At 46.3% G+C, this 14,999-nt stretch overlaps 1 protein-coding gene across 6 annotated transcripts in view; it reads right to left on the reverse strand.

Annotated features, from left to right (window-relative positions):
• Positions 340-14,999, reverse strand: part of ADORA2A (adenosine A2a receptor) — a 30,443-nt gene continuing 15,783 nt past the window's right edge. For all 6 annotated transcript variants that reach the window (XM_021412854.1, XM_021412853.1, XM_021412855.1 and 3 more), the window contains exons 2-3: positions 14,005-14,888; positions 340-6,358 (exon numbers count right to left, since the gene is read on the reverse strand). In XM_021412854.1, coding sequence (XP_021268529.1) covers positions 5,398-6,358; positions 14,005-14,354 — 1,311 coding nt within the window. In that variant the 5' untranslated portion in view covers positions 14,355-14,888 and the 3' untranslated portion in view covers positions 340-5,397. The remainder of the gene's footprint in view (positions 6,359-14,004; positions 14,889-14,999) is intronic.

Raw genomic sequence — 14,999 nt, forward strand, 5'->3', positions numbered from 1 at the left:
GATGCTCCAGTCATAGCTGCGTTCCAGGTACCTCTTCCAGATTCTGCTATGTAACACTGTTCCTGACATTGCAGTGTTTTGGGAAAACACAGTGCTCTACCTCGTGTTCAGGACACAGCTGTAAACATTGTCTCTTACTGCCAACATGACAGATCCCAGGACGTCAGAGCTGTGAGGGGCTCCCAGCCTGTCTGGGTCTGTCACCTTGTCCATGCTGACATCTTTAATAGGCAGTGCCAGGGACAGAGCCCTCCGGAAGAACGAGCCTACAGAAAAAGCTAATAAAATAATAATAAAATGTTCACAACGTAGATCTTCCTCGGACAAAGACACTCATGCTCACTTTTACAAATATATTTTATTATTTTAATGCTTATTAAGAAATGTAACCAAGACAGACTCAGCAGCACCAGTGGCTCCTCACTGCCCAGCAGTCTGATGACTTCACAGATATGAAAACTTCACAGGTTCAAAAAAGAAAACAAACTTTGGTCAACGCACTTTAAATACAAATGCATGCACAGATTCTCCCACCCCTTTCCCTCCCCTCCCACTGGTAACTGACAAACAGAGGGAAAACAACAACTATATTCATAAAACATTTAAATTAAAAGAGTAAGTGTTTCTCAGTGACAGCGTGTGCAATTCGTAGTGTCTTGGCTGACAGACCACAGGGACAACCCTCCACAGAAAAGGGGGCAGGAGCATCAGCTCCTGAGACAGAACAGGGGAAGCAAAGGGTGTTCTCAGATCAACAGGTTCCAGTCTTGAATGCAACACATTCTTGTGTTAAGAGTCCCAGCAGACGAATAACACAGGAAGCTATACAGAACATTGCCTCATTTAGGGTTTAGTTGCCTCGTGCAAATCAGGAACTGGTGTCATTTTAGTTACTCTTGATGTGTTTTACTGTAAAAAAGGTCAGAAGCTCAGGGCCAGAAAGACAAAGCTCCGTGGTCTGTCTCAGAGCAGTCTGATGCCCAAAACAAATCAGGAGAGAACTATTAGACAGCTAATGTACCAAACACCTCTGGAGAGTATTCTACAGTTTCAATGCATCACAGCAGTTACAGTGTGCTTCTCCTTCCCACAAAGCATGGCTGAATTGATTTTTCTGGGGGGTAGGATGGTGCGTGTGGAGTGATGCTCATGAAGCAGAAGGGCTTGTTTCACCTGACTATGCTTATGAAATGAGACAATGGATCTGAAAATGAGACAATCCAGAAAAAAAAACATCTCTCTTCTTCAGTCACATATAAACCAAAGTTAATCCTCTGCAGCCATCAGGGCAAGGCTGCCCCCTCTACAGTGACCCAGGAGAGCCATAAGACTATAAATCCCTTCCAGATTCCTTATTCAGCCATCCACACTGCTCTGAAGCCATTAGGGCAAACTTCAGCTCTTCCCAGCACATTCCTGCTCCCATGATATCTTCCCAAACACATACTCTACAAATCTTCCTTCCACATCAAGATTTCCCATCAAACCTTAACACCCCAGTCTGTTCTCCCACCTTAGAGACTTTCCTATACCCTCCAACATCCCCTGGAGCTTCTTTTCAAAGACTGATCAAAGATTTGGAGTACTCCACATAACTCCCAAACCTGTCTGCACGATAAGCTTTCTAGCACCAGCTGGGACCAGTGGCAAGTGCCCTCTGTCTACAGTACCCCAACTGTCCTACCATGCCCTCTGTCAAACTGGTGTCAGCCTCACTACATCTCCTTCTCATCTCACCTGGCTCCATTCAAAAGCTGCAGTTCAAGCTTGCACAGAACTCTGAGCTACTGCCGATCCAAAAGAAAGCACAGAACAAAATTCTAAGTGCATTTATTTGCATGCACAAAAAGCAGTGCCCTATTGAGGAAAGAGACCTAAGAAGAACTCTCGATAAAATTACTCCTGGCAACTGATCAGAATTTTACTTTCTCCAAAACCCTATAAAGCAAATAAAGCCTGGAGCCTAGGAGTCTCAAGGGAGTGGTGAAATTCATGGAATGCCCTCTCACCAAACGAGGCACCGCATCTCTCTATGGGTTTTTGAGCCATTTTTAGTAACATGTTCCAATTCAATGAAATTAGTCTCTTCTTACCCCAGCTCTTACTCTCTGGACTCACTGCACCTTGGATTCCTAAGGAGATCTTCTCTAGCCTCTCCTGACGGTCACCTCATTCTTCCCTTTGTCTTGTACCATCTTTGTTTATCCAGAATAGCTATTTCATCAGCTAAATCTCCAGCTGGAAGGAAAATGGGAAGATGAGTAGGAAAGTTAGGAAAAAAATATTCAATTTTAACTTTTCAAATGACTTTTGCTCTGTGTAGTTTGGAAGAGGTACATTTCTCAAGAGTGGAGAGCACATTTTATTCATGGGACTCTAAAGCTTCTATTTCAATAAAAGGAAGGAAGCCTTGAAATCATGAAAGAAGAAATAAGAATTCCAAAATTCTGTTCAAAAAGGCTCATGCTCCCCCCCCAACAACTTCAGAAACATCTTCTGAAGGTCCATCTCAGACATATGTTTGCCAGAAGGCACACAGCGTGTGGTGCAATTGGCCATCCGTTCCTTCCTGTGACTACAGACTTCCAATTCCATACAAAACACACTGCCTCCTTACTCCCACTGCATGTCCTCCTTCTACACACATCCCCTGGTCCTTTTCATTTCAAATCTAGATCACTAATATTGAAAGAGACTGGACACACTTGGGAGGCAACTCAAACAGTGACAGAAAAACTGACTTCAGGACAGATGGAAACTCTAAGTTTGCATGGCAATCTTGTTCAGGATAGTTTTCCAGACGGACAATCTTAATTTTGTCACATCAACAGAGATCAATTTGATTCTTGTGGCAACCAAGCAAGAAGAACCCACAATTGAGTGTGAAGAAGCTCAGGAAACAATAGAAAGCAATCAACCTACACCAGCTGTTGAAAGTCTGATGCAACATGGCATAAAACATCCCTTTACAATGGCATCTCAAGCTCAATAGGAGATACTTCTGCACTTGTGTGTGTTCCAGTACATGAGCGGTGCTGGTATTTTCCCACACTTCCTTCCCTGCTCTGCTTCTTTGTGAACCCAATTGTTATTGACATGAATACCGGATGTAATCTTGCGTTATTTTTAGAAACATTTCGGCTCCCAGCTGAGGCCTAAAGAGATCAGATCCCCATTTTTCAGACTGAATTCCTCTGCTGCTGTTTCAGGAGGCCAGAGGAGTCATCCTGCACAGGGCCGACAGAAACATTCCATCAAGGAAGATGAAGAGCAACAAGATCCCAAGTCACCCTGCAGAGGGCCTGCCTACAGCATCAGTCATAGGGAAATGGCTGTGTATTTGCTAATGGTGCTAGAGTGATAATCCACACCTCTGACGTTAGACTATGTGGTAGAGCCATGCCAAGAAAGCAGCAATTCAATTAAACTGTGGAGTCTACTGTTCTATACACTTGCCTGTCGTTCTGCTAAGGATTGTGGTGGCAAACACATCTTTTTTATCCATCTCACAGTAAGCTTTCTGCTAGCCTAGAGCAGTCACGTACTTTGAACACATTCAGTCTTATAAACCACTCCTCACCTTCATTCAGACAGACTGGAAAAGAAAGAAAACTTTCTTCAAATAAAACTTAATTTTCATTCTAATAATTCACAATATTTAAAATAAACATGGACGGAGAACACACAAACCTCATGTGCTCTTCTCCAATTTTCAAAATGCAGCTTCACTTTCCTTCCTAAAAATGAGATTATTTGGGTTCTGAAATGTTAATGGAGAGACGTGAGGAGGAGCCAGGCTCTGACACCTCTGATATTTTCAGCTAAGGAAAAGCTCCTGATCCTCAGAATTGCCAGACTTCTAAGTTTCTAGTAGGACCATTACTGCCCATCTCCCTGGAAGGCTGATGGCACAGGGCATGGAATATTTGTCTGGAAAACAAAGACTGGAAAATATTCAGGTAAAATACAAACTAACATGGGACTCTGCTGTCCTTGAGCTACCACGTTTCATAGGTGATAGAGAAAATTACTAAACTGCTGTGCAACTCCTCTTCAACAGATCATATCAGTGCATACCTTTGCTGTAGCAGATTTGCCTGTTCTCTTACACAGACTACTGCACTTTATAAGCAGATTTCTACTAATACTGACTGCTTCCAGCTCCTCAGAGTAGGAATATCTTCTAACCAGAAAGACTCAGATCTGTTGGCCTCTGCACTGCTGGGACACATCAGGCTCCACAGTAAAGCACATCAGGAAACAACTGAAACCACAGGAGAAAAAGATGTTCAGACAGAGTTGGGATTCCAAAAAGTAAGTAGGTATGTCTCATCTTGTGTCATTCCCCGCCCTGCCTCCCCACCAAAAAACAAGAAAAAGTGTCCCACAGCCTTTTGTGTGAGAATGACAACTTAGGACCATGGAATTAATTTGCACTCTGGGAACCCAGGGCAAGCACAGACACAGAGGGAAAAGCAGTAGCCAGACAGAGCCCACCAGCCCGCAGACACCTCACACCTGATGACTCTCCACAGCACCTCAGGGCACGACCACCCCTGGTGACAAAGACCATCCATGCTCTAGCACCAAGTCCTGCTAACTGTCCTTTTGCTAAGGGAACTCGATGTTAGTCTCAGTTTTCATTATTTGTTGGATAGGGTGAAGAGCTATGAGGTTACATTTGTCTTGTGCACCTGGAACACTGAGCGCCCAGGGAATGGATATGAGTTCTTGTTCATCTTTATAACTTAACGTAATGTAATCTAACCAAGGCAAGAAAAAACATCCGAGCAACCTGATGCAGTATATAAGCTTTAAAAACATGAACTGAAAGACAAAATGTCATGGTTGAAGGTATCCAAAGCTCCCATCAGGTAAATTCCTTTCTTGTCCACGCAGCTGATGGCATCCTTCCTGACCTACAGATGTTGCCATCCTCCGTCCATTTGTTGCAGGGCCAAAGTATTAGACGCTCCTCCTTGTTGCTCTTTACAACCCAGTGAATGCTTTTAGCCATGGTTTTATTTCTGTTGGTAAAGACAGCGAAACTGATGTACAACCACAGATACACAGTACAGCATAACGTCATGATATGCCCTGCATCAGCAGAGTCTCCCAGTGCTCAGCTTGGATGCCATCTTTGACCCTGGCACTGCTCTTGGTGACAGGTCATCGATGGATCACGTGTCCCTCCTTTCTCAGTTAGTTTCAGTGGTCTCTTGGCTTTTCTCCAGTCTAGTATTTAGGATTGCCACAACAGTCCTGGGTAAGGACCCCTTCTCCACAGTAACTTGAATACACATCTCTCCCCCCGCCCCCCAGCCTCATCTTCTGCCATGGCAGAGGCCACCCACGGAAAAAAAAAATAATTATACCAGGAAGACTTTGAACGATTCATCAGGAAACATCAGCTGTTGCAAAGGCTGTGCTTTCTAGGTCTGAGAAAGACACCTGGGCATCAATTAACTCTTCATGGTGAAGCTCCCTGTTCACACACGCATCTGAGAGAATCCCATTTTTGCAGGAACGTGGGAGATGCCCATTTGTCTCCATGTCCAGAGCATTTCCATTCTGTTGCCATTCCAAGACAGCTTTGCATTTGTTTAAGTCCTGCTTTTCAGGATCCCTGTGGATCTCTCCATTGGTGTATACTTCTAATGCATACTCACTGATTCGTATGCTGGCGTTCTCTCCATCTCCACCATGCGTAGAAGTCCTAATGCTGGCTGTTCCTGCCTTGAACTGCTCTTTCCTCCCCAGGATATGCTGGCTGATGATTTTACGGAAGGTGTATCGGAACTCCCTGATTCGGTAGGCATAAATTAAAGGATTTACAACCGAGTTGGCATGAGACAGGATAATGGCCAGATACATCAGCCAGAGGGGAGCATGGGCACAATTTGGGCAAAAAAGGGTGAAACAGTTGATAATATGTAGTGGAAGCCAACAGACTGCAAACAATCCAACAATGATGGCTAAAGACTTGGCCGCGTGGACTTCCTTCTGCAACGTGGAGCGTGAGCGTTCCCCATGCACCATCTTGTTCTCCATCTGCTTGAGCTGCCGCCGGGCTGCCATGAAGATTTTCAAGTAGATACCAAACATGAGGAGAAGGGGCAACAACACACAGGCAAAAAAGTTGTAGTAGACCATGTACTCCATGGTGACCACAGCTTCAAAGAGACATGCCACCATACTGTTGCTGCAGTTGATGGGAGAGGACTTATTAGCACCCAGCTCTTCAATGTGGGAACGATTGTGCCACCCTAGCATTGGTGTCAAGCCAATGATGAAAGATAATACCCAGCAGATGGCAATGATACCTTTTGCTCGAGAGCCCGTCACCAAGCCATTGTACCTGTAAAGCAGAGGAAAAAATGGGAATTACACCAATGTCGTTCAACAAGACCCTGCCCCCCAAACAATGGTCCAGCACCCCAGAGGGAAGAAGACAGCAAGAAAGGCACCTGTTTCTTCAGACAGGCCTTTGAACTGCTGCACAGAACCCACCCAGCCCAGCACATGGACTCCACAGTGACACTGCATGCCATCTACTTCCCTCCTTGCTCCTTTAGGCAGTGAACAGGCTACAGAAAAGCAGGGAAATTAAAATGGCTTTCAGCTATGATCCTTCATTCCACCATGCCACTTGGTCATGCATGCAGATCTTGCAGCCTGGATGACTGGCATCATTGTTCTGACCCTTGGTGGTGAGGGCCACTATGGCTCCCCTGCCAAAGGCATAGAGATGGCTCCTCCATTCTGCCAAGGGAGCAGGCTTCTAGCACAGAATTGCTATGTCTGTCTCACCATTAATCCATCTGTAAGCCAAACAGTACCAAAGACCTGGAGGCACAGTGCCATTGGCCCCACAACCTAGGTGGGTTCTAGGGAAAGTCTGTTGCTGACTGAGTTGCAGAGGCCAGGCTGGCATTCCCTTGCACATTACCTCATTTTGCTCCTGCTTTCAACAAGTCCAGCATCACCAGCCTTCCTTAAATAACTGGGACAAGGCCAGCAGTTTTCCTCTCCAGCCCAGCAAAGCCGACCCCATGTCTTTCTCAAAAAACAGGAGTTAAGCTAAGGACAGTGCTCTGACCACAGGTATACTGTGGGCTGCACTGTACACACCAAAGGCAACTTCAGTCATGAAGATATTGATACACCTATCTCATGCCAGAGCTCCTAGCAATAAATCCACCAAGATCTGTTGAACTAGACAATAAGCAACATGGTAAGAACCTGACAGGGCAGCCAGGGACCTTTGTTTGTTTGAAATATCAGCCAGTTCCCAAGGCCTCACAGGTTACTGCGAGTCCTGAGCTGACTCCACCAGTTCTTCTCTCTGAAAATGTAAATCAGGGCAACAGTTTAACATTTCAATGCAATTTCCTTTACTTGGTAACACTTAGCATAGAAAGTAGATGGCTGGATTCCCACATTGTCCAGTGTGGGTCCCACACTGTATTTGACCCCATGCGTCTGCAATTAGACCACAGTAGCTCTGGGCTGCCAGTGTTTACCAGTGTTCCTTCTCCCCCTGTCCCCAGAATTCTCTCAGCAAATAAACATTAAAAATAATAATAATAATCCAACCAGCCACAGAAATCTTTCCGTCTCCCAATGACATGGCCCCTCCTACAGCTTCCTGCTCCTATCCTAACACCAGTTCAGAGCAGGGGAAGGGAGATGCTCCTTTTCCAGGCGCAGCAATGAACAGAGATCTTGCATGCACTTTAAATCCCTGCTGGTGGACTTTGGAAACAACCTGGCTGATACGAAGCCTGGCAAGCTCCATCCTCCCTTCCACAGCTGCATTTCAAAATCAGAAAAGGAGGAACAGCTGAGGGAGCCAACCACAATTCCCAGCACTCAAAATACACTGAAATCCACCGTCCAGAAATTAGGGAGGGATTCGGCTGATCCTGGGACATAAAAAGTTCTCTCTCGCAAGTGGATGATCCTACTTAGTGCCCATAGGAGGCTGCTATGGATGCTAGCAGAGAAACTGCTTACGTTCAGAGCTAATTAACGCAGCAAAACAGCATCTGGGCTTTGAAAAATCCACTCGGGGAACAAGAGGTTGGCCAAAGGCACTTAGAGCTTTGGAAAAAAAGAAGGAAAAAAAAAATCACAAAACCCTCCAGCCCTGGAATTGGCTACATCTTGTCAGAGGAATTTTGAAATTGTGCAGCTGTTATCCCACGACTAGAGATGTCCCATCCCTTTCACTAAAAATACATTCATCACTGCTCCAGGCAAACAACCCCCCCCACCCCGCTCCAGCTTCTCCCTCCTTCTTACCCTCTGGGGATTCCCATGCAACAAACTTTACAAGGCTTAGGAACAGCACTTAACCCAAGCAGCCTCCTGCTTCCCAGCTGCACTGTACCAAGCTGGCAGTGCTATTAACTCGTCAGTACATTTCCATAATGCTCAGCATCTCCAAGGGCTAAGACCAAAAGCTCACGACATCGTGTGTGGCACCTCTCTGGGTGTCCTTCTGGGTTCATAGTCCCCAGGCCAAAGCTGCTGCCTGTACCCACGGCACTGTACAGCTCTGGATGATAAGGTCAGGGCTTTCAGGGAGCATCACACAGTTTGAGCTGCTGGGACCTCAATGCAGGAGATGCAGCCTGCTGAAAGGAGCTGCTCACGCCTCCAGCCCATGCCCTGCATAGCTGGAGAATGACTTTGTAGCATGTCTGATGTGTCCAGACAGCACTGGATTGCCTGTGCACGAGCAGGTCTCATGCTTCCTGGAAATACTGGACTTGCTACACAAACAACTTCTACTGGAAGCACAGAGAACACGTGTGCAGAGCAGAGACGCTCAGGGTGGAGGTGGGTGTGGGGTTAGGGTACCTGGCTCCTCCATAAGGCCAAATCCACTTGTGCAAATACCTGCATGCATGGATGCCTTCCCCCAGATAATTCTGCCTGCCCTGCTGCTCTCCCACCAGCAGACTGGCACACTGTCTCCATGGGAGCAGCTGCTCTTGGTGAATGCACAACTCCCCTATGCTGCCTACATTAAACTGACTGAAGATGCGATACCTCATGATCCCTCACCTAAGCTCTGCCATCAGAATAACGATTAAAGCAGAAAGTGTAGTACATCACCAGTCTGCTCTGTAAATCTTGAAACAGGGTGGAAGGCAGAGCTGGTATGAGAACCACAGAGTCCTCAGGTGGAGGTTAAAATCCTTCCATCCACTGCATGATTTGTATCTGGCCTAACTCATCATCACAGCTTCTGCCTGGTGTGCTGCTTGTCATCTAAGCCCACCTCTGGCTGACAGCACAGCTCCCCTGGGCCAGAAAGCCCCGCCACATGCAGAGCTCACACCAGCCACTGTCACTGCATCACAAGGGCACGACGTGCTGCACGTGGAGGGCACTGCACTTCGATCTGAATTCCAGCAGTGCTCAGTGCTTCTGAACAACATGCTGCAAACACCGTTCACTGAGCACAGTGCCCAACAGCCCCATCCCCAGCAGCTGCAGTCGCAGGAGGATATTCTATCCCTATTATGTGTATCTGAAAATGAGAGATGCTGACAATCCCAAATCACTTCAGAAATCTTAGAGCAGGATATGAAATCCAGACCGTCTCGCGCACCACCCAAACAACTCTTTCCCAAAACTCTCAGTCAAGAACATCCTCCCTTGTTACCAGATGACACCTGATACTGGTCCTTGATTGCAGTATGGGGACAAGCAGGGTGGGATCCCATGGCCAGGCACAGGGCTTCGAGCAGCACAAGCAGTGGCAGTGGGCAGGCACTGCTCTTTTGCTCACAGCCCTACCAGCTTCCAGACCACAACCTCGGCAGCAGCAAGTTCCACCACAGTGCACGAAGCCACAGACAAGTCATGTTGCTCTCAAAGCCGTACTCATGGTTGTTAGAAGGAGAAAGCAAATTATTCTTTCGCATTGGGCTGAATCTGCTTGTAATCTATTTGACAAAATATGAGAACGTGTAGGAAGTGCTTGGCATGAGGTCAAAAGGCTTATGGCGAGCAGGGAAAGAAGCAAGTGGGTCAAAGTGGCAATAAAACATTAAACCAGACTCACTGATTCAGATGCTCATCTCTGACCATCTAAGAAAGCCAGCTGTCTCCAAAGTACCTTCCATTGGAGGACAAGGTCTCCACTTCCAGCTCCTGCAGCCGGCACCGCATGGCGTGCACACGGACTTAGGCCACAGGCAAACACCTGACGCCAGCACACGGAGCAAGCAGTAACCTGAGAAAACCCTTCCGTTCGGCTGCAGGAAGAAACACCTTCTCTCCTTCCAGTGCATCAGAGCTACCTGTCCTTCACCATGGGAATCTCTGCACCACAAGTGCATGCACAAGAGCACGTGGCTGGGCACGGTGCCCTCGGAGCATTTCCTGGCACCAAAGAGCCTGGAAAGTGGCAATTGTTCTTGGCCCGTGACTTCATCCCGGAGCTCAGACTCGCAGCCAGTTTTGTTTCGAACACCCAGGGGTTTTATATCAGCGAGTGCAGGTTTTCAGGTACCTGCCATGCTACAGACAGCTTGCATTTAGTCCTACACTGAACAATGGCTTGGCCTCGCTTCCTCGGGAGCGCTTTGTTGCTGCTTTCAGAGAGCTACACTTGTATTAAACCCGGCAGGATTCAGCAAATGATTGAGAACTTTTTTGAAACTCTTGCAAATTCTGCAAAATGTTTTTAATTATTTGAAAGATAAGACATTAGCGATTTTTTTCTTGTCTTTTTAAATTTTACCTCTACCTCGCTTTACCTTTCCTCACTGACATTTCTGGGGAAGGCTCTTTTAACCACAGAAGAGTCATTCCAAACCCAAGAGGAATAAGAAATCGCTCATTCTTCTGCCTCCTTAATGCTTACAGCTTCTTTGTGTGGGTGTACACAGCCACATGGCTATCCATCAAGATGTGTGGTTGCCTTAGGACAAACTGGATATGGAACAGTTAAATGAAGAGAAAAAATACGTTTGGTGCTTTTTGATTTCTTTAGAATATATGAGGGAGATCTCATTTATTTTTAAGAGCATTTGTCTAAATTAATACCGGGAATGTCTGATGTTACCTTCCTTACCATCTGAGGAGGAGAGAAGAGGTATTCCCTTTAAAGGTCTTCCCATTAAAGAACAGGGCAAAAGCATTGCAATTTTCATGGCAGAACTTTCCCTCCACTGGTTTGATGCATATTTGAGACAACCAGGTATTAGAAAGAAAAAAGTGAGGACGTGAGCAGTCTGAATCATACCACTTTTCCCTCTTCAGCTAACAGCTTTCACTTGCTCAGCATGTCAGAAGCCATAAATCTAAAGTTTATTCACCCGTAAATTCTTCTGGGGAAAACAGAATTGACAGCTTCTTCCTTCCTTTTGTAAAAGGACGGACTAATAGAGGACGAGGAGGAACCCACGGATCTACCTGTTGGTTTCTGCATCCAATCAACTCCACTGCTTGTGGGCTGGAAGAGGGTGTGTTATTTCTAAAACAAAATAGTGAAACAGGTACAGTGCCCGGCGCTGGGCAAGTCAGACAGACTCTGACTTTTTCTGAAAGACTCTCTACTTTGGCTATTCCAGGAAATTAAACTTTAAAGATAATACAGTTGCAATGCCAAAAAAAAAAAAAAAAAAAAGGCAGAAATCCAGATTTTTTAAATCCCTTTCCTGGAAAGTCATTCTCTAACAATATGAATGCTTAAGCTGTCAGCAAAAGTTTTCAGAGTTAATTGAGGAGAGACTGAAGACATTTCACCTTATCAAAACCAAGTCAGATGCCAGCTACCCAAGGCTTCTCTACATGTGCTGCTTTGTGCATTTATCATCACGCTGGTTTGTGAACTGAAAATATTTTATCTGCAGAAATGCAGAAAAGTGAAAACAGTCCAATTTATAGGTACTAATATTGACAGTTTTCCACTGTAATGGAATAGATTCACTTTTCTTTACGACTACGCCAAAAGTAAGGACTGTAACACAACTGTAAGTTTGGAAACCAGCAATTAACAGCAATGTTACAGCATCACCAACGAGCTGAGATGAGCCGTAAGGGATGACCATGCTGCACTGGTCCACATGGAAAGGTAGAGCAGTTCCAGGGAATGGGAGGTTTATGTTAAGCAATGTAAGTGCTGGGTGAGCAATGCATTCAGAAGGGACAAAACTAAACTGGACAGGCTGGCACAAAGAGATTTAAAGTCAGCAGGAGTGAGGATATCCAAAACCTCGAAGTTGAGAGCACAACAATCAGAATTTGTAAACTCCAAATTGGAGACCACAGAACAACACCCTTCAAGGCTGGAGTGGGGACAAGCCCTTGCCTTGACCTAATACAGGGGCAATCAACCTCCTGGCATGCCTGGGCTGCACTGAGTGAAGAGGAATTGTCTCGGGCCGCAGCTAAGTATGCTGCTCCAAAAGTAATGCCTCCTACTTACTTCCATGGAAACTACAACTGATACAAAGAGCACAATAATACTCTCTGATCGAGAAACTTCTCAGCTACAAAATACTATTCTTCAACATAGGCACCACCATTATCTGTGCATTTTTGCTAGCGATGAATAAGAGCCTGTATGCTATGCCCATAAATATCTGCAGCAGCGGAAGAGACCCACTGTGTTTGGACTTCATAACCACCCAGCAAGCGTCAATGAATGTCAATGGGGGCCATTTTTTCCGCATGGAGGAATTTTATTCCACACTTTTGCTTCATTTGCACTTCCACATCAGACATCATTCTGTCAGAGTGCCCCTCTGCTGCCATCTGTCACACAGCAACAGAATGGAACAGAACACTGGTGGAAAGTTGAACCTCTCCTGCCATACCACCAAGATCCACCTCTGACATCATGGGCCAACATGATAAAATGGGAGGCATTACTTTTGGAGCAGCCCTTGTAGAACATGCAACATAGCTAATATATAAATAACAGTATTTATTTTTTACATTTTAATAAAAAGAGAGCAACAAAAGCATAAAACTAGTGGGATAACTGGCTTTGTTTTTGTGAAACTAATTGGTTCAATGAGAGCAACTGCCAGTCTCAGCGAGCTCTCAAGGCGTTCATCAGAGATTTTTGATGAAATTTTACTCTTCCTGTGCTTCAGATGCTTTCTGAACTCTTGAAACCCAGTCTCAAATTCCCGCATCAAAACGGAAAGCAATGCTGTGTATTTTTTCACCATTCACAAGACTGTGTTCAGCCAATGCATCAAAATGCATAACATTACCTGCCATCACTCGTGTCAGCCCTGCACTGTACTCTCCCTGTGCCCTGGTTTCAGCTGAGACAGTGTTAATAGCACACTGATGCTTTGGTTATTGCTGAGCAATGGGCGCTCGGCCAGGGCTCGTCCCTGGGCATGGGGCCTGGGGTGGCTGCAGTGTGAGGGTTGGACATGCCTGACCTACTACATGCTTTCCTTCCAAATCCAGCACCTAAGTTAGTCCAAGCCTTCCTAGCTTCTTCATAGCTTGCTGCTTCAGCTCCCTTCACATCTAATGGACTCCTCAAGAGAAAATCCCCGACCACACGCTTTACAAGCCTGCTCCTATAGCTGCATTCAGAGTTCTCCATTCTCCTCAGTGGGAAGACCTCCCTGTGCTTTCTGCCCCCACCAGGTATTGCTTTCACTCCATTTTCCTGCAGCAATCTCATTTGTGCTGCCAGCCCGGGCTCAGAGCACAGGTTTGTGAGCATACAGCGTGCTCCTGTCTAAACACAGAGCAGCAGCTCCTAGGCAGTGCCGCTGCAAAGCCATGGGTACACACCATACGAGGGGCTGGGAAGAACAGGAAAGAAATCACTCACAAATCCAACAACCACGGCAGCCCCTAGGAATGTGGTTTTTGTTTGTTTTCTCAAATTACAAGGTGAAAAATGCTGCTGCTCATTAGCTCTCCCTTCTGCAGCTCACCTCCAGATCTGCTTTTACTGATGCTCATTCCCCACGAAAGTGCTCCCTCTGCCTTCCAGCCCAGCGTGCTTACCTGAGGGGTATGCGGATCGCAATGATTCTGTCGATGGCGATAGCAAGGAGGCTGAAGATGGAACTCTGCGTCAAGACCAGGACGAAGCAGGCGATGAAAAGGCAGCCATAGAAGAAGGCACAGAAGCCGGTGCTGATGGTGATGGCAAAGGGGATTGCCAGCACTCCCACCGCAATGTCAGCAGCAGCCAGGGACACTACGAAATAGTTGGTGACGTTCTGCAGGTTGCTGTTCAAATAGACTGCCCAGCAGACCAGGACGTTCCCCAGGATGGCCAGCACCGCAATGATCAGTTCCAGGATGATGTAAGCTACGTCTGAGAGGAAGTCTTCTTTCCCATGTACTAGCATGGTGAGAGCGACCAGGCCAACGTGAGAACGTGCCAGAAAAGCTCAGCGTTCATATCTGCAGAGCACCGAACGGCCAAGACACCTCGAAGCTGCCTGGGGTCTGCAGAGCGCTTGGGGCCACCGTGAGGGTGGCTCACACATAAACCTTTCTGCCCATGGCTGCTGGACGTCTTCACAGGAGTAGGTGTCAAGAGAAAAAAATGCAGGGCTTGCTAGCTTCGGCAAGGCGGAGTAACCAGACACAGAGCAATTCAAACTCTTGCAGACGAATGGACAGGAGAATACCTCGTGGAGTCAAACACCGCTCCCCAGGCCACAGAGTTCAGCAGGCAACACGACGCAGCGAGTGTGCTGTACGTCAGCGTCACATCGGCTGTGAAGTTTTGTTTCCTGTTGACGGTCACACTGCTAGCCATGGCTTCCTGTCAGGCATACCTACCAGCAAAGTCCTCAGTTCTCTTTCCCTTTTTCTGCCCAAGATCTGGGAAACATTCTCTTCAGCCCAAGCAAACGCTCAACTTCTCTCGTAGTTTCCTTAAAGACAAATAAAATAATAATAATAACCAAAGAAAAACCACATATGCTAAGTAATCAGCTCTACGGCGGAGATGGAAAAAGCAAAATCTCATTAGAGTGGCACATTAA

This window comes from Numida meleagris, chromosome 14, assembly GCF_002078875.1.
Source record: "Numida meleagris isolate 19003 breed g44 Domestic line chromosome 14, NumMel1.0, whole genome shotgun sequence".
Lineage (NCBI taxonomy): Eukaryota > Metazoa > Chordata > Aves > Galliformes > Numididae > Numida > Numida meleagris.